This window comes from Artemia franciscana, chromosome 12 (genome assembly GCF_032884065.1).
Source record: "Artemia franciscana chromosome 12, ASM3288406v1, whole genome shotgun sequence".
NCBI classification, from domain to species: Eukaryota; Metazoa; Arthropoda; class Branchiopoda; order Anostraca; family Artemiidae; genus Artemia; species Artemia franciscana.
The window spans coordinates 502,311-527,666 of record NC_088874.1 but is presented as its reverse complement, the minus strand read 5'-3'; the positions used below and the strand labels follow the sequence as shown (position 1 = coordinate 527,666).

Sequence of the window (25,356 nt, the reverse complement as noted above, 5' to 3'; positions counted from 1 at the left end):
TTTTTCGAAAATCTTTTTTCGAAATCTAGGTGGGGGATCTTTTATTTTTTTTATGGAAGTATGAAACAAGGTATTGCTAAGAGTCTAGGCAGAGGGGGCAACTGAGCATTTTGTTTTTATAGACCTTGCTGAAGGACGTACTTTCACGTAATGTCAATTTCTACCTTTTAAAGTAACCTGTAAAAGTCTATTTGTGTAACTAATGGAAGAAAATGGTCATAAGTCTCACCGACCAAGGATTTGTTTTCGATTTGTCTCATGAAAATACAAGGAAAAAATATTTTTTAAACCTAGGGGGGGGGGAGATTTTTTATTTATATTATGAAAGTACAAAAATAAGACATTGTTCAAAATACAGGGGGTGGTGGAGATGGGAAGTGTGCATTTTCTTTGTATCATAGGCCTTATCGAAGGATGTAGCTTATATTTGATCTTTAAAGAAAAGTAAGCGTCAAATTGTACATCAACTGAAAAAAAAACTTTTTTAAACAATTTTACCTCAAGCGTATAAAAAGCCTCAGCACCTTTTGCCGCAGTCACCATATGGATAATATGATTGTATCGAATGTCTCTCAACCCAACAGAGTTCATTCCATTTTTGGCCATTATATATTCCCAGTCTTTCTTTGGCACAACTAAAAACATGCAAAATCCTAATAAACCACAACAAAACTTAAAATATAAGTTGTCATAATGTTTTGATAAAATAAAAGATTTATAACATGGAGGCTTTGGGATGGATTGGAATGGAGGAGGAGTACACATAGTTGTGTTGGCTTCAGGTGGCTTGGTGCAGCGGTGAGTTGCTAGTAGTAATGGTAGTAATAGTAAAGAATTACTTTTTAGCAGGACTGATTTACAAATAACACACTAATTACTCATAAATAAATAATTAGTTAAGCTTAAGACTGCTCACTAAAGGACGAAGTGATTACAAAATTAGCAGAATTTAATACCCTTTAAATTTTCTACATCTGATGCAAAATACAACTAGAATTTCGTTTAAAATCAAATTTTTCTTGATAATTCTGTGTAGTCAGGTAACTGTAAGAGCATATAAAATGTGAAATGACTTTGAAAATTCTTATACAGCCAAAGACGATGGATAATGTTTATACATGCGATTGCAAGTAGTTCATTCCAAATTTTTCTATATAATCTAAATTTCTAAATAATCATTCCAAATTCTAAGTTTTAAATTTTTCTCGACAATTCTGTATTGTCAAGCAACTGAAAGAGTATCTAAAATGCGAAAGGACTTTGTGAACAAGTAAACACCCAAAAACGATGGAAAATCCTTAAACATGCGAGTAGTTCATTCCAAAGCTAGATTTTTAGATGCTGACCTAGAGACATCATATTTACAAGTAATCATATTACTCCGGGGGGCATTATAATCCGGGGCACTGTTGAATTGCTATATAAAATTCCCGAGTTAGTGCACAGAGGCAAGTTTTAACTTCGTGTTTATACATCGGTACAGGACCTACATGTTAAGTTAAATCAGAATTACGGAAGGACATGACAGAGCAACGCCATTTCCTTCATTTCCTTTACCAAAAGTTGCCTAAAACGCGGAAAGTTTTCGCTTGACAAAAATAAGAGGTAATCCGAACAGGCCCTTGGCTACTTTTTGTCAGGAAGCCACACGAGAGAAATGTTGATATTTAAAGATTGAGCAAGCAAGCAGGAAAAGGTTGAGCAAGCAAGCAGCAAGCAGGAAATGTTGATATTTAAGGATCGAGGAAGCAAGCAGGATCAGCAAGCAGCAAAAGGTGAAAAGGTTAGAGGAAAAGGTGAGCAAGCAAGCAGCAAGCAGGAAATGTTGATATTTAAGGATTGAGCAAGCAAGCAGGATCAGCAAGCAGCAAAAGGTGAGCAAGCAAGCAGCAAGCAGAAAATTTTGATATTTAAGGATTGAGCAAGCAAGCAGGATCAGCAAGCAGCAAAAGATGAAAAGGTTGGAGGAAAAGGTGAGCAAGCAAGCAGGAAATTTTGATATTTAAGGATTGAGCAAGCAAGCAGGATCAGCAAGCAGCAAAAGGTTTGAGTGTGCTATCTAATGCAATCAACCAAGCTGAAAACGAAAATCGGAGTTATATAGTCGACAAATGGGTGCGACATAACATCAAAGTGAAGGGAAACAAAAACATTGACTATAAATTGTATTCTCAAACAAAAATAAGGTTGGGTAGTGAATTAAAAAAAAAATAAAAAATGTCTCGACCTAAAAAAGGTGCCGGGACGAACAAGAAAGGGCACAGTGAAAGAAACCCTAGAAATATTGAAAAAGGTGAAACGAGTGATAGCTCTATAGAAAGGAGACCTGAAACCAAAAGGCATCGACCAGAGTCAGCAAGCTCTTCGCATACTGAACTAATAGAGGCTGAAAGTGTGGATATAGCCCCACTAATAGTGAAGCTCAAAGAAAATGAACAAGGCCACAAAATCAGCAAAGTTACTGCGTGCCTATGGCTCTCAAGGGATTACCAAGTACAGGAAGAAATGAAAATCATGGCTAGAGGAGATATTCTAGTTAAGGTAACGAATAAAATTCATTTTGAAGATTTGAAGGCACTCGACTATATTAACGATTACCCAATTGAGGTATCACTGCCAAAAAGCTTAAGCCAATTTAAGAAAGTCGTTACATTATATGAAAATATCAACCCTGAAGAAATGGACCAAATAGAAATAAAATGGAAAAATATATACGGCATCTCAAAAATTGAGAAACTTTTAAAAAAGATAGAGGAAGATTTGGTGCCCACTAAATCCTTAGTATTATATTCAAATGTTCCAATCCCAGATAGGGTTACAGTTGGACCACTAAGTTTTCCTGCTAGGCCATGGACATCCAAACCTAGAAGGTGTACCAACTGTCAATTGTTTGGCCATATAAAAGATGTATGTCGTACCAACACGCAAACTTGCGGAAAATGTGCCCGCAGAGGTCATTCTGCGGAAAATTGTACTGAAAGTCAGATAAAGTGCAGAAATTGTCAAAGCACAGATCACATTAGTGGGGACAAAAATTGCCAAAAGTACAAGGAAATCATGGAAATCAGTAAAATTGTATCAAAGAACAAAATTCCTTGGAAAGAAGCAAAAATGACTTATGCCGAAAAAACAAAAACAGGACTTGAAAGACAAATGCCTATCGATAGCAACAACCAAACCAATAATTCGTTTTCAGAAAGAGCCAATGTAGAAACAATTGAACCTGCGCAAATTCAGAAAGTATTGAAACTACTTATAGAGACTATAAAAATAGTATCGAAACCAAAAGTAAATGGAAACGAGATGATTCAAGAAATTAAAAGAGCGGCAGAAACAATATTCCCCGGAATTATTAATTCTGACGAACCTGAAATGGAAGAAAGATTTTTAGCAGTAACTGAACATGAATCCAGGACCTAGTAAGAGTATTCAGGATAGTAGATTAACCAGAAATAGTAAAATGAAGTTTTGGCAATTAAACTGCAACAGCTTAAATAAATCGAAATTGGTAGAATTTAAGAAAATATTAATGGATGAGAACCCTACAATAGTTTGCTTGCAAGAGACATGGTGGCATAGTCCAATTATCACCAATTTTAAGGGGTATGAAATAGCCAGAATAGACCGAGAAAATACAGGAAGCCAACAATCAAAAGGAGGAGGAGTAGCTATCTTAATAAATGAAAACCATTTCCAAATAACAGAAATATTAGATGTGAGTGATAATATGATAAATCTAGAAGTTGTTATAGTAAAATGTGTAAGAACAGATGGTGCGGCTTATACCGTGACAAACATTTATAATAGTAATGGCCAAAACACTATAAAAAACGATCTTGACTTCATTTATCAGAAAATGGAGGGGACCAAGATCCTATGTGAAGATTTAAATAGAAACTCTATTTTGTGGGAATCTGATGGTAGACAAAATAGGTCAGGAAAGGATATTACAAATTTTGCCTATGATGTATCTGATTTAGCATTGATAACTCCAGCGGATACAGTAACATATATGAATATTCAAACTAATTATTCAAGCACCATTGACCTAACATTTGCATCCTGCCAAATCATGCAAGTAGCGGAATATAAAACAAGGGTAGATCTTGATATAGGTAGTCCGCATTCATTAATACAAATAAGCTTTGACCTACTACCGGAAAAGGAAATGCAGTACTATAAAAAGAGAAAATTTAATCAAGTCGAAATTAGTCATATATCATGAAAAGAGAAATCACCAATGCTACAGCACAAACACAAAAAAAAAAAAAAAAAAAAAAAAAAAAAAAAAAAGGAGACAGAAGGAGAAAAGGAAGACTGTTTTCCTAAATTAGTGATTAATATAGACCAGCACTTGAATGAGGCCTTAACCCTACTCATCCATACAATCACATAGGTCAAACAGCATAGCCACACACAATCAACCATAAAGAATAATCCATGGACAGGCAGTCATGTCGTCAATAAGTATAAGTCGTCATTTACCAAACCATAGAAAAAAATAATATAGACAAATAATTCAGAGGCAACACGCAACATAAGGGCTCATCAGGAGAATACACTGGCCTATATAGGGTTTCGCCACTCTAAATTCTCTACCCAGCACAGTGTTGTGGCTACCACAGAATATCCATGGCATCCCCGCGTCAGGTATCACCCCCAAAATACATGTCTATGAAAAAAACAGCAAATGTAAAACAACCAAGTAAAACCAAAACAAGCTTATCCTGTTAATATATCCCTCCCTTTAGCAACAATAGGTAAACTAAATATTATAAATCTTACCAAATCACAAATATTAACACATTGCAAAAAACCTGAATGAACTAAACAATTATATAATTCATCTTTACAATTTTACATATATGTAAAAAATTAGAAGAAAATTTACCAGAAAAACTAAAGTGTCTTGAAACAGATACTAAATCGTTTATGTCAATAATGGAATCCGCAATCAAGGAAATAAGTGCAAATTGCCAAAGAAAGTTGAAAAAGGTGCATTTACACGGGTGGAATGACGAAATTCAGAAACTGGTGCAAGAGAGAAGAAAGGCCAAAAGATACTTACAGCGTCAATTTAGCACTCAGTTATACATCCAATACAAGGAGCTAGATGCAAAAGTAAAAAGTAGAATAATGAACTTAAAACGGGACACGTGGAGAAAGTTTTGTGAATCAAAGTTAAATAAAGATACCCCTATTAAGAAGATGTGGGCCACATTTAATACCTTAACCAGGAAATTCAAAGAAAAAGCAAACAAACCAATACAGGACCCACATACTGGACAAATCACAAATGACCCTAAAACCATTGCAAATATCCTAGCGGCAGTTCTTGTCAATAAAAGGGAGCAATTACCAAGTTACTCTACGGAAGAAAACAATACTATGAAGAAACAAATTGGGGTTGCAGTCAAAGAAAAGGGAGATTATGACAAAGACTTTGAGATAGAAGAACTGTATCATGTCATAAATAAACTACCAAAGAATAAATCTCCTGGGTTAGACGGAATTACAAATGATGTAATCAAAGAAATGGGGCCAAAGAGTAATGATTTTTTATGTCATTTGTATAATATGTGTTTAGCGAAAGCAAGATTGCCTAGAGCATGGGATACTAGCCTTATAGTGCCAATTTTCAAACAGGGTAGGAACTCGTTAAGTCCCGACAATTATAGGCCAATATCTTTGACAAGTGTGTTCAGAAAAATTCTAGAACACTTAATAAAGCACAGAATAGAAGAAAAAATAGATAAAGCTCTTAGTAGACGCCAAGTTGGTTTTAGAAAAAAACGGAGTACAATAGATGCAGTAGTTAAACTGGAAAATGAGATAAAAATTGGAATGCAGGAAAAGAACTCAGTTTATGCAATATTTTAAGACCTAACATCGGCTTTCGATTCAGTCCCATTACAACTTGTTGCACAAAAGCTTTCAATGCATATTAAAGGGAAAATGCTCGACCTAATAATCAGCTTAACTAAGATTGAAGAAACTTATGTTGCAATTAAAAATGTAATCTCGGACAAGATACAATTCACAAAAGGTGTGCCACAGGGAGGTGTCCTAAGTCCTCTTCTTTTTAACTTAGTATTGGCAGACTTCCCGTTTAAGAATGTAGACGACCAAATATTTGCCGACGATATTGTCTCATGGGCAAAAGGGAGAACTCCAGAAGAAGCTAAAAAAACAATGAAGATTTCCGTCATAGAGGCAGTTAATTGGGCAAATTTAAATAAACTGGTGTTTTCAAATAAAACTGTAGCTATGATTTTTAATGCAAATAAAAGAAATGATCTTCAGCGACTAGAGATTGATGTGGATGGCTTACATATACCATTGGTAAACCATACCAGATATTTAGGAGTGTCAATTGATCTGAAACTCAACATGAAGCTGCATATCAATAATATTTTAAGGGAAACTAGCAATAGTATTAATCTAATGAAATGTTTAGCTGGCAAAAATTGGGGAGCTGACAGATCAATATTGAAACTTTTTTATACAGCTGCAATACGGTCAAAAATAGAGTATGCGGCTCCATTGATGGCAGAAATGTGTGACAATAATTATTACCAACTAGAAAAAATACAAAACCAAGCATTAAGAATAATTACAGGCGGAATGAGAACAACACCAATACCAGCCTTGAGGATGGAAACGGGAATAATGTCACTTAAAGGAAGAATTCAACAACTTGCAATAAAATACATTTTGAAAATATCAGATGAAGTTAACCATCCTAACCAAAAAGTAATACAACTACACACTTCGGAAGCTTGGAAATTTATTCCATGGAACTATGCTAAGCCACTGGTACCTGCTGTGGCCAATATTATTAGCAAATTAGGAATTAATGAAGATCTCATACAAATAAAACTAGAATCTCCAGAAATAAATTTCAAAGATGTTATTATAAATATAGATACTTATCCAGTTTGCAAGAAAGAAGACTCATTGCAGGTTAAAAGAAATTGTTTGCTCAATACATTAAGTGAAAAATATCCATCTTTTCAACAATATTACACAGATGGATCGAAAATAGGAGAGAAAGTGGGATATTCTGTATTATCAAAAGAAACAGGCAAAACAATAACAGGAAGACTTGAAGAAGGAGTGTCGGTTTTTGATGCAGAAATGACAGCAATAGAAAAAGCGTTAAGAATGATTCATGGAGAATGCCCGCAAAATAGCAAAGCAGTAGTACTTTCAGATAGCAGGTCGGCGATTGCAGCAATAAAAGGAAATAGTCATAAATCTGTAATGGGAATCTATGACGAATTAAAAAAATGTCAAGAAAAAGCTATAACAGTTGGATTACAATGGTGTCCAAGCCATTGTGACATAGATGGAAATGAAAAAGCGGACAAACTAGCAAAGGAGGCTACCTTGCTAGGCTCAATAAGTTCAGAGTGCACGAATTTCTATTCAAAATATCGAAGGATTACCTGGCTATTAAAGAAATCAGAAATAAATCGGAACCTTGAAAAATCTAGTAATCGTTATGTAGAATATTTTAAAGGAAAGACTCCAAATAAAAAATATATACCAATTACACGAAAAGCAGCAAACATTATATTTCGATTGAGAACCCAACATGCCGCGACAAAAGAACACTTGAAAAAATTAAATCTAAGTGAAACAAATATGTGTGATTGTGCAGGTGATATACAGTCCATTCGACACCTATTGGAAGAGTGCCATATCACAGAAAACCTAAGGTCTGCAGTGAAACAAATATGCGACTCATTGAACTTCAGTTATGGTGAAGTGCCATTACTATTTCCCCCACAAAGTACAAGCCATTATGCCACTCTTATTAATAGAATAGGAAATGTACTTTCAGCTTCAAACCTTGCATGGATTTAGTTAGGATTTAAGGCTAATGGTCTTTTTTGTTCCCGCCCAATTTCTGAAACAGATTCTAAGAATCTTAATAACGCCACTGCTAGTATCTATTCGATAGCAAACTCGTTTATGAGACTTGACAAAAACATAAACAAGTGGGAGAAAAAAACAAAAGATGTTTGTTTAGCAAAAGCACGTTAGATTCTACGGAGATTAATTTAAATGAACAGGTTATGTAAAAGAAAATATACCCACTGCTGAGCTAAAAATAGTGTTTTCTTTTGCACATCAATTTAAAGGGTAATCCTATATTTTTTCGCTCAGAGATTTTGATTCGATGTGCATTGAATGCAAATGGTAGAACTTGTACGAAAAGTAGACAAATCTTTTATTTTCGAGATGGGTGTCTGTTTTGAAATGTAAAGCGTGAACTCTCCCAAACCTTAACCGAGACCGAGTCCGTTTGGAAATGAAAATTGTTTGGCTATTGGGAGAACCCTTGGGTATTGAGAATTGCAAGCAGTTAGCCAGGTGGGTGAAACACCCACCTGGCTATTTTCTTTTAATCTTCAGTTCTCGAAGTCCACCAGTCCCCAAACTTGAACCTCGTCATGTTACTTCTGAATTCCTTTTTACAAATTGTGATGAAAATGAAATAAATGAAATAATTATGTGTATGAAATAACAATCCTGTGGAGTAGATGAAGTATCGTTAAAGCAACAAAAACAATTGTTATTTCTATTTTGACTCATCTGATTAATTTATCACTTGAAGAGGGAACTTTTCCAGAAAGACTTAAATTAGCCTGAGTGCTACCCCTTCACAAAGGGAAGTCAAAAAATGAACCGAGTAATTACCGATCCATTTCTATTTTACCTTTTTTCGAAGATTTATGAGAAAGTAGTCCATGAAAGAATGTATGATTACCTCCAGGAGTAGAATCTTCTGTGCGATACCCAACTTGGCTTTCGCAAAGGACTTTCTACGGATATGCACCAGCTATCTGGAATTCAATCCCCTTGGAAATCCGGAACTCAAATAAACTTACTACCTTCAAGCGAGCAGTGAAGGGTCGTTCCAGAAATACTGTTTAGATTTGAATATCATGCGGCCCTCCTCTTTTCGGTCTTTTCTTTTCTTTTTTTTGTTTTCTTTCTCTTCCTCACCCCCCTTTTTTCTCTTTTTCGATAAATCCAGTTGATTCGTTGTTTCTGTTAGTTGATTGTTTAATTATTCTTTAGTGAAGTTTCTGCCCTAGTCAAGCACTTTTGTGCTTTCCTGGCAGATTATGTACATGGAATTATGTGTTTTTATTTAAATATATATGATTGAATTGAATTGAAGAATTCCTGCGAACAAAACTCTAGCACAGCTTGCATCAAACAATAAGTGCGTAATTGGTAATTTGATGTGTGTGTGTGTAGACTTGTTCCTGTGTTTGCGTACGTTTGTGTTTTTGTGCTCCTCAATCTCATCCTGCTAAATAACTAAGAAGACTAATCCGCCATTCCATCATAAATTTACTATGAAAAAGTAGCACATAAACATAATTGATGGAAATTAAACTAATTTATTGGGAAGATAACAAGAGGAAAAGTTTGTGTAAAACGAAAAACTCAATGCATACCCGTACTAATGAACTTATTTTGGAAGAAATATAGCCTCTCAGGCGCATACGGGTTAAAGCACATAAAACATAATTTTTATTGAAATAGAAGAAAAGCGATAACAGTAAAAAGTTTGGGATTTCCCAAAAGGAATTTAAAAACCCTTGTCCATCGTATCTGCCCCCATTAAAATACAACAACGAAAACAAACAGTCCGCACATGCAAAAGTAAACTACCCAAAGAAAAAGGATGAATGTTTGAGAGGTTTTTCACTCTCAGAAATCATATACCTCAGGTGGCTAGTACCAAGCATGGCAGAAGTGTGCCAAGCATAGCGGAACTGTGAGAACAGTACTAAGAGTGAATGATCTGTGCCAAGCATGACATAAGTATCCCAAGCATGGCAGATGTCTGCTAAGTCTGATACAAGATCGTGATTTCATAGCAATCTGGGAATGTACATTATACAATTAGGCTAGTGAGTTAAGTAATTGAAAATTAAAGAGCCATTTGAAACAGACGGACAGAAAATAAAATCCTTCAATGATCTAAATGTGAAACGGTCAAACATTACTGTCTATGCATAATTGACTGAAAATGAAGAGAAATAAAAATAAATAATTATACCAAACATAAAAGAAATGGGTACTGCTATATACAAATAATTAAATCCTAAACGATTAAAAATTAAAATGAGTGCTAAAGTTAAACCAAAAAGGACACAAATTACTGCCCATAGGAGTTCGACTAGAGTTCCGTTCTAACCGTAAACCAAAATAAAAAATTGTCGCTAAATAGAATCTGTAACCCTTTATTGTTGATGTTTCCTGTAATTAGTATATTAAACACTAAATAATTATACATTACACATTCAGTTCATTTTCAATATCTTTCCAGTCACCTTGATTTTTATAGTGGTTTTTTTTGTCAGTATTTTGGAATTAATAAGATGAAAGCTATTTTCCTTGTAATAAGATTAGGGCATTAACGTTATTTTGTGTTAGGGCGAGATGCACAAGATTTCGGAAAGAAACTTAAAGACGCTTTAATTAAATACCAAAAATGAACGAATTGTACAGAAAACGTAATAATTGTAGGAAAAACTATAAAAATCACAAATACTAAGCCCAAGTAACATACAAGAAATTTATAAGAAAAAAACTAAAATTGTTTGTATTAAATGTATTTAATATACTTCAGACCAGATAAGAAACTTCATTATTTTTGGACATTGACGAAGAATGAGACAGAAATTTATGGAGGAAAAAATAATTTTCCTTGCCAATATTTTTTAACACATTTTTTTTTATCAAACACGAAGATTTATCTATTCCAAATCAGACCAAATTATTTCTTCAAAATCACTGTTTTCATGCATTGAGTTCCTGGTAAATTCACTGTTCTCCCCCGATCCCTTCTGTGCGTTTTTTTTCTTGCTGTTCACTTCAACTCGACTCAACCTTCTTTTTTTTCCTCTTTTTATTTCTTGAGACAAGCTTGAGTCCTTCGGTTGGTGGGCTGTTGTACATTTTACAGACACAGGTTCTCTGATTTCCATATTCCTTGCAACCCTTGAGTCTAAAATTTCAGGAAGTAAGGATTCATTCCAGAAGGCTTCAAGCTTCGGAAATATTTTTTCCCAGTAGTCTTTCGATCGGTGAACTGTAATTATTTCCCAATCCTCAATAGAGTTATAAACTATTAAGTGGCATACCATTTTATCCAGTATCTCGAGTTGGTCTTGTATCTGGGCGAAATACCTGTGATTTTTTTTTAGCTGAAGACCTTCACTGGATAATTCAAGAAAAAATGCTTTAACTAAATTTTTTGACTGGGCCACATCATAAATGGTTTTGAACTCTGGTATATTATGCACCGTTTTTATCTCTATAGGTGTGCCATTAGGGAGCAGCCCATCTACAGATGCAGCAAGATACTGATACTGTGGATGCACACTGAGTCCTATTTGATCTCCCTTTACGACTTTTAAGTTGAATTTGTTTTCATATGCTTCTAGTGCCACTACTTCTAAATCTAAGCCCTTTTTCATTAGGGCAGAGCAGAATCTAGGTCCCAAGTTTCGAATTTGCTTAACAATTGGGGCAACTCTGGTGCTGTTTTTTCTGGTTGCAATTCTGTGGAAGTAACTACTAGTTATTCTCTTAGATCTTTCTTCAACCCAAGTGTCATTTTTGGATTGGCCCTTGGTACTGTTGAACAAACAGCTTATACTGGCAAAATCCAATTTTAAATTCTCGTCAGTATATTTTTGTATGGCCAAATTCATTTCATCAGAAGTCATGTCTGGCTTATTGCAATTTGGTCCATAGTCACGATTACCAAAGTTATAGTTTCTATTTTTTAACTTAGCAACGTGTTTTCCTCCAAGAGCACTATAATAACTGGTCAAATTACGTTTAGATATTACACGGAGTTTAGCCGTTTTATTACAATATTTTTTTGTTACGCTTGAAGGACTAAGCCCAAAAATATTTTTCCAAGCTAATTGATGCCATTTTGGACCTGAATTATAAGCAAGACTTGCTCCATGAACTGTTGCATGATATGAACCTCGTTTAGAGCGGCTTATTTGCTTTCCTCCGATGAATTTAGCAACAACTGACATGTAGCTTTCAGCTAAGTTTGTAGTTGCGTCATTTCGAAGCTGCTCTGCTTTTCGACACACAATATCGACCTCTGTCATAACATCTTCAAACACGTGCAGGGGAAAATTATTCCACCGATCTTCTATTTTACTATTCACGGTCAATTCAGCAATCTTAGGACATCCAGAATCACATTTTGTGTGGTTTCCGAAAACATGGTACGGACCTCTTTTTAACAAGATTTTCAATTCTTCTGCTGTTCCATTATTTTCAGAATTTATTTTTATCGCACCCCTTAAATTTTTTGTCAGTTGCTGGATAATTCCTCGGGGAAGACATTTTGTGTACAAACCTTTTTTATTTTTGCACAAATTATATAGATGGGCTGTATAGTTTTTTGTGACGTGATTTGCACATTCATGTTTCCGTATGTTGGAACCGTAGGAAACACTTTGTTTTAGCTTATAAAAAACACTGGAATCACCGTCACCGATAAACTCTAAAAACTGTAATCAGTGCATATCCTCACTGGAACGAAAGCCTTCAACTAGAATATCTGTTTCCATGCTCCTTGAATTTCCGTTATAATTCAGAAAGCAGAAATGATCTTTGGGAATTACTTTGGCGTTTGCAGAAGAAAAACATATATAACAGTATTTATTTTTTATGCCAACATATAACAGTTTTTTCGTAAATGCATCTATGATAACTGCAACACATCCTTTGGCCGAATAATCGTGTCCTTTGCTACGCTCATTCCAGCCTCCATCACATATCTCTTTTGTCCAGTATGAGTCCTCCTTATACCTATCACCATGAATGGCTGATTTTAAGGCCTCTCGTCCACTTTCTAGCAAAATTTCCGATAAACTATTCATCCAAGCATTACCAAGCTGCCTTTCAATACGGGAATAAACTATTCGTGACATTGGTTTCACTCCAAGCACCCCGAAGAATTCACACAGTGTAGAATACCCTCCTCCACTACCCATGGCTCCCCAAACAGCCTTCGAATTCAAGCAGCCTTTAAGACTTGATTTTTTTTCGGAAAAAGCAACCTGTGTCTGGTCCGTAAAACTTGAAAGATATTCTTTTACGCTTGTTGCTGGACATTCTGGTTCACCTTTAATCCTCTTTTCCCAGTTACACTTATTACACTTAACTTTCAGTTCAGTTTTCAGGCCTTTCTTTTCTAATTGCTTTATAATCAATTTTCCGTGATCGCAACTGATTTTGTGTCTGAATGCTGAAATTACTTCAGCAAGGAAATACCTTAGATTCACAATGCAGTTTCCATCTGGAATTCCAGATAAGTCTATCTCAGTATTCGTATCGGGGCAATCAACACCGTAAGAACCACTACCGTTTCCCAATTTATTTGAATCGTCTATGAGAGGATTTGCTGAAAATTCTTCTGAAATTTTCGATCCATTTGACAAATTATCTTTATCTTGTTCTCCAAGCAGCAACTTTCTAAAAAAAATGAAAAGAACCATAGAAAAACAAAACAGCGACCCGGCTCAATAGTAAACGAAAGTCTAAAAAACGAAATTTTGATACTAATAAATACGTCAAAAGAATCGGAATTTAATTAAATTTAGTCCTACCCATCAAAAGATAAGAGCCTGAGAAAATTTGTCTTATTTTGGAAAAAAGGGGGAAACACGCCCTAAAAGTCATAGAATTGTTTTGCCAGAAGACTGATCAAGGGTGCGTGTTTATTTGTTTTTTGTTTTCTTTTTCCCAGGGGTGATTGTATCGACCCATTGGTCCTAGGGTGTCGCAAGAGGGCTCATTTTAATGAAAATGAAAAGTTCCAGTGCCCTTTTTAAGCGACCAAAAATTGGAGGGCACCTAGGCTCCCTCCCACTTTCATTTTTTTTCTCAAAGTCAACAGATCAAAATTTTGACATAGCCATTTTCTTAAGCATAGTCAAAAAACATAATAAGATGTCTTTGGGGACGACTTACCCCCCATAGTTCCCGGGGGAGGGGCTACAAGTTATAAACTTTGATCAGTGTTTACCTTGACCTGATGCCCACTTAATTGGACAATCTGTCTTGGCTTTTTCTACAATTGGCCATGACTTGACTTTTCCCACAACTATTCCTTTTAATTAAAAGTCAACGGTTGAGGGGTTTTGGCTGAGGGGGGGGGGGGGGGGTAGAGGGGAGGGAGCTACGTTGAAGGATCTTTACTTAGAGGAATTTGTCACGGGGGAAAAGAAATTCAATGAAGGGGCATAGGATTTTCTAGCATTATTAAACAAGAGCTAAGAGCTCATATGGCACTTGTGACGAGGTCGGAAGAGCCGAGAGCTCATATGGTACGAGGTCGGAAGAGCCAAGAGCTCATTTGGACGAGGTCGGAAGAGCCGAGAGCTCATATGGTACGAGGTCGGAAGAGCCAAGAGCTCATTTGGCACTTGTGAGAAGGTCAGAACCTAAAGTTAAACTTTATAGCACAAGATCCTTCTAAATATCAAATTTCATTAAGATCTGGTCACCCTTTCGTAAGTTACAAATACCTCAATTTTCAAAATTACCTCCCCCCTCCCAATTCCACCAAAGAGAGCAGATCCGGTCCAGTTATGTCAGTCACGTATCTTAGACAGGTTTCTATTCTTCCCATCCAGTTTCATCCTGATCTCACCGCTTTAAGTATTTTCTAAGATTTCCGGTCCCCCCAACTGCCCCCCCCCAATTACGTTTGATCCGGTTGAGATTTAAAATAAGATATCAGAGTTACGAGGTCCTTCTAAATATGAAGTTTCATGAAGATCCGATCACTCCTTCGTAAGTTAAAAATACGTTATTTTTCTTATTTTTCAGAATTACCCCCCCCCCGCAATTGAGCGGATCCGTTCCAATTATGTAAATTACGTATGCAAGACTTTTGCTTATTTTTCCAACCAAGTTTCATCCCAATCCCTCCAATCTAAGCGTTTCCCATCATTTTAGGTCTCCCCACCCCAAACTTCCCCCAATGTCACCAGATCCGGTCAGGATTTAAAATAAGAGCTTTGAGCCACGATATCCTTCTAAAAATCAAATTTCATGGAGATCCAATCACCCGTTCGTAAGTTAAAAATACCTCATTTTTTCTAATTTTTCAGAATTAACCCCCCCCCCCAACTACCCCAAAGAGAGCGGATCCGTTCCGTTTATGTCAATCATCAATCTAGGACTTGTGTTTATTTTTCCCACCATGTTTCATCCCGATCCCTCCACTCTAAGTGTTTTCCAAGTTTTAGGTTCCCCCTCCCAACTCCCCGCCCCCATCACAAGATCTGGTCGGGATTTAAAATAAGAGCTCTAAGACACGATATCCTTCTAAACATCAAATTTCATTGAGATCCGATCACCCGTTCGCAAGTTGAAAATACCTCATTTTTCTAATTTTTAAGACTTACTCCCCCCCCCCAACTACCCCAAAGAGAACAAATAAGTTCCGATTATGTCAATCATGTATCTAGGACTTGCGCTTATTTTTCCCATCAAGTTTCATCCCGATCCCTCTACTCTAAGTGTTTTCCAAGATTTTAGGTTTCCCCCCTCCAACTCCCCCCAATGTCATCAGACCCAGTCGGGATTTAAAATAAGAGCTCTGAGACACAATATCATTCCAAACATCAAATTTCATTAAGATCCAATCACCCGCTCATAAGTTAAAAATACTTCATTTTTTCTATTTTTCCGATTAACCGGCCCCTACTCCCCCCCCCAGATGGTCAAATCGGGAAAACGACTATTTCTAATTTAATCTGGTCCGGTCCCTGATACGCTTGCCAAATTTCATCGTCCTAGCTTACCTGGAAGTGCCTAAAGTAGCAAAACCGGGACTTTAGGTTTTCCCCCTCCGATTCCCCCCAATGTCATCAGATCCGGTCGGGATTTAAAATAAGAGCTCTAAGACACAATATCATTCCAAACATGAAATTTCATTAAGATCCAAATACCTGCTGATAAGTTAAAAATACTTCATTTTTTCTATTTTTTGCGAATTAACCGGGCCCCACTCCCCCCCCCAGATGGTCAAATCGGGAAAACGACTATTTCTAATTTAATCTGGTGCGGTCCCTGATACGCTTGCCAAATTTCATCGTCCTAGCTTACCTGGAAGTGCCTAAAGTAGCAAAACCGGGACAGACCGACATACCGAGAGACCGACAGAATTGGCGACTGCTATATGTCACTTGGTTAATACCAAGTGCCATAAAAAAACACTGAAAAAATAATAATGAAGAAGTTTTTCAACTGAAAGTAAGGAGCAGCATTAAAACATAAAACGAACAGAAATTATTACGCATATGAGGGGTTCATCTCCTCCTAAATACCTCGCTCTTTCCGTTAAAGTAATTTCAACTATATATTCTACGGACTTGGTGATTCTAGGGTCATTCTTAAAGAACCGGGAGAAAATTTAAGCTTTAGTGTAAAGAGCGAGGTATTGACGAAAGGGCAAACCCCCTCATATATGTAATACAAATATACAAAGTTCTAGGTGCTTTTATAAGTTACCAAAAATTGGAGGGCAACTAGACCTCCTCCCCCACCCCATTTTCTTCAAAATCGTCAGAACGAAAATATGAGAAAGCCATTTAGACAAAAAAAGATATGCAAATTTCGTTGTGCGGTTAGCCAAATCAAAACATGCATTAATTTAAAAACGTTCAGAAATTACATAAAAAAAAACAGTTTTTTTTAACTTCAAGTAAGGAGCGTCATTAAAACTTAAAACGAACAGAAATTATTCCGTATATGAAAGGGGAAGTCCCCTCCTCAACGCCTCGCTCTTTACGCTAAAGTTTCTTATTGTTTTAAAAAGTATAGTTGTGAGAAAGAGTCAAACTTTAGCGTAGAGAGCGGGACATTGAGGGACTACCCCTTTCATAAACGGAATAATTTTTGTTCGTTTTAATGTCGCTCCTTACATGCAGTTAAAAAAAACTTGTTTTTTTTTATTTAATGGACAAGAGGGAATGAAACTTGTATATGTAATTTTTACTTACCGGTATTTTAAATTCAGCCACCTTTTGTTGATAATTTTCTTCCTCATATCTCAAATGTCTTATTGACTTCAGTTGACAAGTCAACTAATCAGACACACAATGCCTTGGAGGCGTAATGCCTAAAATTGGATAAGAATCCCGCCTTTTTTTCTATTGGCTGATGAACAACGCTATTAAGCCGGAAACAGGGGTAAAATAAGTAAAAAGTAAGCACATTTTGAAATTGTATTTTTCTGATTTTGCTTTCAAACTATTTATGATATACATCAGAAATTTTCTGTAATGGTTGTAGATTATAAAATCTACATATGATCCAAAATTCTACCCTCTGGAGCCAACTTCATACCTTCTAGCAAGAAAAATGTTGAAAATTAAAAATAATTTTTTGCACCGTTAAAAATAAAAATATAACAATTCTGCAACCAACATTTTTTTTTTAAATACTGGCAGGATGAACTAAAAAAAAAATCTACTGTCATTTCCCATCCACTAAATTTTTATTCACCAAACTAAAATAACTTGATTTCTTTTTTTTGCACAATAGGTAAAGCATATACAGAAAAAGTGAAACCAACATTTTTTTCCTTTTTATCTCGAGAGTCATCAAAAAAAAAATCAGTTCAAAATCACCAAAATCGCAGAAGTTATTCATGATTTTCTATCATAGGAGAAATAGCATTGGACACAAATTAAGACCATTAGCCTTAAGTGGAATAAATAAAGAATTGCATGGAGATTATGCATTTGCGTCTCCAGATAACCAATCAAGAAGAAGAAGAAGAAGAAAAAGTCAAGCAAGGGAGTCTAAACACGCAGTTGTGGAAGACATTAAACTTGATTTGCACTTGATGCAACAGGTGTAGACACTGAAGGTAGGCTTTCCCTGTGAAACATATTTACAGTACAAAGGTTTTTGATATGTCCTGCTCTGAATGCCCAGGTCAGGTAGAAGCCAGGCACATGACCATATAATAAATAAGTTGAATAGCATAGGCTAGTGGAAACTGTTTTTCATTAAAAATTGTTCGTTGAAGAATTCTCTACTTAGCAGCCGTAGAATAAATTGTAGCTGCAGTTATTTAGGTTTTATTGCTATTTTAACAGTTCTCACTTCTAGCCTACTCTTTTGGGTTCTCAACTACCGGTGAGTGTTGAACTCTTGTGTAAACAGTCTCTCTTTTCTGGTTGTTAAATGACTATGCCAGGATCCGGGTTCCAGACTGGGGACAGGATCCCAGTTCGTTGACTAGTTTAACAAAGTCCAAGGAGGTCTGTGATTGGCTGCTGGAGACAAGTCTCTGCCTTATTGCTATTTTGACAGCTCTCTAGCCTACTCTTTTGGGTTATCAACTACTGGTGAGTGTTGACCTCTTGTGTGAACAGTCTCTCTTTTCTGGTTCATAAATGAATAATATTATTGAGTTAAAAGAAAATACTAATCAAGTTAAGTGATAGTAAGACGACCGGTACTCGGTCACTTTGTTCACTCTTCACACTTTTTGACATTCAATCTACTATAACTACTTTATTATACCACCTAGAAATTTGATTTTTCTACAGTTAAAATTGTCTCTGTTTTTTGAACAAGTAGGTCATTAATTTGAATAGTTTTGCTTATACAGCGCTACATATTTTTGAATTTAGCAAAAGCTATCAGTTCAGCTAATACTCGTCATATAGTTTCTCCTATTGACAAAGATATTACGCAATAATACAGTATCCAAGTCAGAGCCTTGCTATTTCTCGGTCACTTCCAAAAAACCCGTTTAGACATTCTTTGCTGAGATCTATGACTCAGGCCCTTTGTCTCGTTATTAGACATTTTAATGTTTTGAAATTTGTTATTTCAAATTGGATTTTCAGAGCGAAAATAGTGGATCCAGGATTTTCTTTGGGGGGATGGGGCACATAATAGGTGCTTTGATAAACTTGCGAACAAAGAAATACCTGCAATTAAAAGGGAATCTTGACAATTATGCGTCATACATAGGCCTAGGTAGTGGAAATGGTCTGAAGTGGTAAGGAGTTTGGCCTTTATTTTAATACAACCGGTTATATTTAATACATTATTTAATACAAACCGTTCAAACTGCTCAATGCATCAGCTCTTTGTCTCAATACATATTAATTTTTAAAAGGTTAATTATTTTTGGATAAATTTGAGAAATATGTTATTTTAAATTGGATTTTTAGAGAAAAAATAGTGGATTCAGGAATTTTTTTTTGGGGCGGGGGGGCGCATAATAGGCTGCGCTGCTTGGATAAACAAAATTTTTATAAATTTTCTCAAACTCGTAACTTTTGATGGATAAGTCTAAACTTGATAAAACTTATGTATTTAAAATCAGCATTAAAATGCAATTCTTTTGATGTAACTATTGTTATAAAAATTCAGTTTTTTAGTTTCGGCTACTATTGACCCGGGTCACTCCTTACTACAGTTCGTTACCACGAACTGTTTGATTAGCCATTGTTTAACGTCAGCAACTATTCGATTTTAATTCATTGGATCTCTTGAATTCTCTTGAAATTTTTTCTTGAATTTACTGGTCATTTTGGGATACACATGAAAACAAGAGCTAAGAGCTCATATGGCACTTGTGACAAGGTCGGAAGAGCCAAGAGCTCATATGGCATGAGCTCTAGCAAAAGTCTAAGAATCAATAGATTGTTTTAAAAGGAAAATCAGAGGCTTAATGCCGGTTGGGATTTAAAATAAGAGCTCTGAGTCACGAGGTCCTAAATATCAAAATTCATTAAAATCCTATCACCTACTCGTACGTTAAAAATACCTCAATTTTTCTAATTTTTCCCCTCCCTTCAGCCTCCATATGGCCGAATCGGGGAATCAAGGAAATCAAATCAATTTTTACTGTTCCCTGACGCGCCTACCAATTTTCATCGTCCTAGCATGTCCAGAAGCACCAAACTCGCCAAAGCACTGAACCCCACCACCTAACTCCCCCAAAGAGAGTGGACCCAGTCCGGTCACGTCAGTCACGTATCTACGACATTTATAAGCGTTTTCCAAGAATTCCGGTCTCCCCCTAATATCAACAGATTTGGTCAGGATTTGAAATAAGAGCTCTAGGACATGAGTTCCTTCTAAATATCAAATTTCACTAAGATCCAGTTAAAAATACCTCAATTTTTCTAATTTTTCCAAATTAATAATCCCCAGCTCCCCCAAAGAGAACGTATCCGTACCAATTATGTCCATCTCGTATCTATAACTTGTGCATATTATTTCCACCAAGTTTTATCCTGATCTCTCCGCTTTAACCGTTTTCCAAGATCCCCCCCCAATGACACTGGATCCGGTCGGGATATAAAATAAGAGAATTTGAGTTTCAAGGTCCTTCTAAATATGAAATTTCATTAAGATACGATCACTCTTTCGTAAGTTAAAAATACCTCATTTTTTCTAATATTTTAGAATTAAATCTCCCCCCCCCCAACTCCCTCAAAGAGAGCAGATCCGTCCCAGTTATATCAATCCCGTATTTAATACTTGTGCTTATTTTTCCCACCAAGTTTCATCCTGATCCCTCCACTCTAAGCATTTTCAAAGATTTTAGGTTCCGCCCCCCAACTTCCCCTTCCCCGGATCCGGTCAGAATGTGAAATAAGATCTCTGAGACATGATATCCTTCCAAATATAAAATTTCATTAAGATCCGATCACTCCTTCGTAAGTTAAAAATAATTCATTTTTCTAATTTTTCAGAATTAACCCTCCCCCCCGCAGCTCCCCGAAAGAGAGTGGGCCCATTTAGGTTATGTCAATCATGTTTCTAGGACTTGTGCTTATTTTTCCCACCAAGTTTCACCCCAATCCCTCCACACTAAGCGTTTTGCAAGATTTTAAGTTCCCCCCAATGTCACCGGATCCAGTCGGGATTTAAAATAAGAGCTCTGAGACTGGATATCCTTCTAAACTTCAAATTTCATTAAGATCCGATCACTCCTTCGTAAGTAAAAAATACCTCATTTTTTCTATTTTTTTTAGAATTAACCCTCCCTCCCAACTCACCCAAACAGAGCAGATCTGTGCCGGTTATGTCAACAACGTATCTTGGAGTTCTGCTTATTTTTCCCACCAAGTTTCATCCCGAACCCTCCACACTAAGCGTGTTCCCAGATTTTAGGTTCCCCCCTCCAACTCCTCCCAACTTCACCGGATCTGGTCAGGATTTAAAATAAGAGCTCTGAGACACAATATCCTTCCAAACATCAAATTTCATTAAGATCCCATCACACGTTCGTAAGTTAAAAATACTTCATTTTTTCTATTTTTTACGAATTAACCGGCCCCCACTCCCACCCCCAGATGGTCAAATTGGGAAAACGACTATTTCTAATTTAATCTGGTCTGGTCTTTGATACGTCTGCCAAATTTCATCGTCCTAACTTACCTGGAAGTGCCTAAAGTAGCAAAACCGCAACAGACCGACAGAATTTGCTATTGCTATATGTCACTTGGTTAATACAAAGTGCCATAAAAATATAGGCTATCAATGATAGCAAGACCGAACCCAGGAACCAGGACTAGGTCCCCTCCCTCTCCCTCCAAAAAATGTTTATCCAACACAAAAAGATGTTTAAAGCATAAAACGTGTGAAATCCAACATTTTATGTATAAAACATTTTATGGTCGGGTGGAGGGGGATACGTGGGAGGATCCTTCCAAGGGGTGGATTTATCACGGGGAAGCGCATTTCCAAAAAGGGGATGCTGGATTTTCCAGTTTTATTTGAAAAAAAAAAACATTTTTGGTTACTTTTTAAGTAACCAAAAAATTCGAGGGAAATTAGGCCACCTCCCCCGCCCCTTATTGATCAAAATTGTCCGATCAAAAGTTTGAAAACACAATTTAGCCATTCAAAAATAATATGCAAATTTCGTTTTAATTATTCAGTTACGATGAGCCAAAATCAAAATCTACATTAATTCAAATGCGTTCAGAAATTAAATAAAAAAAGTTTGTTTCCGTGAAAGTAAGGAGCGGCATTAAAACTTAAAACGGATAGAAATGACTCCGTATATAAAAGGGGCTGTCCCCTCCTCAACGCCCCGCTCTTTATGCTAAAGTTTTCTATTGTTTTAAAAAGTACAACTGTGACAAAGAGATAAATTTTAGCGTAAGGAGTGGGGGCGTTGATGAGGAGACAGCCCCTTTCATATACTGAACCCATAAAGGAGGATGAAGGGATTAGACCTTCCTGCTCCCCCAAAAAAATTTCTCCAACACAAGAGACGTATTAAAAATACATTTGTTTTTTAAGATTTCTTTTTGCAACCCCTCCCCCCAGCAAGCCTTAAATGGTATTAAAGTTAAAATAAACCAACCCAAGTTTTTTTTTAAACTTTAATAGACTTCTAAATTGCATTTTGAGATCCGATGACAGGTTATGGTTTTAAACCGACAAGACCGGAAAGATAACGAATAAAGTTTGTGCGTAATGTATCAAGAAATAATAAATATTAGGGTGGCATTTCGGGTTTGGTCAAAGCACCTGCTATTGAAAGTTGTAAGAGAATTAATAGTAGATCTGAAAACGCTTTGACTGCGTAATTGTTTTGAATATGGGAAGCAATTAATTTTGGGTTTACTCCCAAAGCAATTAATTTACGTGCACGGAATAGTTCGTACAGTCGAGAAAATACTAGGGAAATTATTGAAGAAAAATTATCGTTAATACAAGAAAGTTAGAGAGATCTGGCGTGCGTGTTGATGGGGGATTTTAATGCGAATACCGGTATGGAGGCTGAGATCTTAGACGTGTTGATCCCAGATTTAGGTGATTTTGTCCCAATTTGTTGTAGAATACCACGAAGTAACAAGGATGAAAAAACAAAAATAAATATATGGCGAAGAAAGCTCCTGGCGCTTTGTGGGGAACATGATCTGATGATTACTTGCCTTTCGGGACCAACTCCTAGTGTTGTAGATTATGCGCTAATTAAAACGCAATTTGTACCTGAATCAATTAATATGGGAACATTAGCTTTAGTTAGATCTGATCGTAGAGCTATTAAGCTTCAGCTGAAGGTTGGGCAGTTTCAGGACCGCGTCCCACGAGTAAGAAATTTCTACAATGTGGGGTTTAGAAAAGTAGGTTTAGAAAAACGAATTAGAAATTATTTAACAGATAAGATATTGAGGCATTTAAAAGAGAGCTCTTGGAATCGCATGTAAAAAATAAGTTGAAAGCGTTAGAGGACAATGAAAAAGATGCACATGGTGTAATTATGCAGTTAAATGAAATAAATGAGCAGTTGTGTAGAGTCGTGTGGCCTGCCAAAAAAATATAAAAAAGAATGAGCCATATTTTGATTTGAATTGCAAGTTAATTAAATTAAAAAAAAACTATTTTTTAGTAACTGAAAGTAAGGAGCCACATTAAAAGTTAAAACGAGCAGAAATTAGTCCGTGAATAACAGGGGCTGTTCCCTTCTCAACGCCCCGCTCTTTACGCTAAAGTTTGACTCTTTCTCTCAATTCTGCTTTATTAAACAGTAAAAAACTTTAGCGTAAAGAGCGGGGCGTTGAGAAGGGAACAAACTAGTTTTTTATATTTGATTTCTGAACATTTTTGAATTAATGCATGTTTGATTTTGGCTCTCCGCACATAAATTATGAAAATGAAATTTGTATATTAATTCTTTTTTTGGCTAAATGGCTTTCTCTTAGTTTTGATCAGACAATTTTGAGAAATAAGGGGTGGGGGAGGAGGCCTAATTACCCTCCAATTTTTTGGCAACTAGAACTTTTAATTTTTATCGAACATTTTTATTAGTAAAAAATATACGTAACTTAAGAATTAACTTGCATAATGAACTTTTATATTCTTATATTTTTATTCCGTATATGAGGGGGTTTATCCCTTCGTTAATACCTCACTCTTTACACTAAAGCTTAAATTTTGTCCCAACTCTTTAAGAATGACCCCTGAATCAGAAAGGCCGTAAAATAAATAGTTGAAATTACTAAAAATACTTTAGCGTAAAGAGCGAGGTATCTAGGAGGAGATGAACCCCTCATATATGTAATAATCTCTGTTCGTTTTAAGTTTTAATGCTATCCCTTACTTTCAGTTGAAAAAACTTCTTCATATTTATTTTTTCATTGATTTTTTATAATAATGCTAGAAAATCCTGCGCCCCCTTCATTGAATTTCTCTTCCCCTGTGACATATTCCTCCAAAGAAAGATCCTCTCGCATATCCCCCTCCCCTCGACCTCCCCCCAACCCAAAATAGTCCCCCTGAAAAACTGTACACTTCCCAATAACCATTAATGTGTATAAACACTGGTCAAAGTTTGTAACTTGCAGCCCCTCTCCTGGGGACTGAGGAGGAGTAAGTCATCCCAAAGACATATTTATTAAGGTTTTCGACTATGCTGATCGAATTGGCTATCTCAAAATTTTGATCCGTTGACTTTGGGGAAAAAATGAGCGTTGGAGGGGGCCTAGGTGCCATCCAATTTTTTTGGTCACTTAAGAAGGGCCCTAGAACTTTTCATTTCCGTTAGAATGAGCCTTCTTGCGACATTTTAGGACCACTTGGTCGATACGATGACCCCTGGAAAAAAAAAAACACGCACCCGTGATTCGTCTTCTGGCAAAAAATACAAAATTCCACATTTTTGTAGATAGGAGCTTGAAACTTCTATAGTAGGGTTTTCTGACACGCTGAATCTGATGGTGTCATTTTCGTGACACCACAATAATCCAAACTTAAATTAATAATTTTTGTACTTCTCATACATTTACTTTCTATTATATAAATCAACAGACTGATTTAAAAGAAAATCAGAGGCTTAATGCCGGTCAGGATTTAAAATAAGAGCTCTGAGTCACGGTGTCCTTCTAAATATCAAAATTCTCTAAGATCCGATCACCAACTCATAAGTTATAAATACCTAATTTTTCTGATTTTTCCTCTCCCTTTAGCCCCCCCAGATGGTCGAATCTGGGAAAACGACTATATCAAGTCAATTTGTGCAGCTCCCTGACACGCCTACCAATTTTCATCGTCCTAGCTCGTCCAGAAGCACCAAATCACTGAACCCCTCCCCCAACTCCCCCAAGGAGAGCGAATCCGGTACGGTTACGTCCAAATGCCCACACTTACTTTGTTTTTTCTCACTTAAGAAAAACAGAAAAACTTTTGTGCTGAAAGAAGTAGACCTAGTACTTTTTTTATAAGTAAAAAGTGATTGGAGATCAATCAACAACCATGGGGGTATTTTCCAGGGGTAAATACCCCCCTCCCCCG

The 25,356-nt window shown here is 36.3% G+C and overlaps 1 protein-coding gene and 1 long non-coding RNA gene across 2 annotated transcripts in view; both read left to right on the top strand.

Moving 5' to 3' along the window:
• Nucleotides 1-2,217: 2,217 nt before the first annotated feature.
• LOC136034166 (uncharacterized) lies at nucleotides 2,218-3,420 on the top strand. Its single transcript, XM_065715348.1, has one exon. It carries the CDS (start codon nucleotides 2,218-2,220, stop codon nucleotides 3,418-3,420), a length of 1,203 nt encoding a protein of 400 aa, XP_065571420.1.
• Nucleotides 3,421-17,851: 14,431 nt separating this feature from the next.
• Nucleotides 17,852-25,356, top strand: part of LOC136033553 (uncharacterized) — a 41,315-nt gene continuing 33,810 nt past the window's right edge. Inside the window, exon 1 of the long non-coding RNA XR_010618940.1 lies at nucleotides 17,852-17,947. This is a non-coding gene — a long non-coding RNA (uncharacterized LOC136033553). The remainder of the gene's footprint in view (nucleotides 17,948-25,356) is intronic.

Coding starts and splice junctions, on each gene's coding strand:
- LOC136034166 (XM_065715348.1), top strand. CDS start 2,218: ATGTCTCGACCTAAAAAAGGTGCCGGGACGAACAAGAAAGGGCACAGT.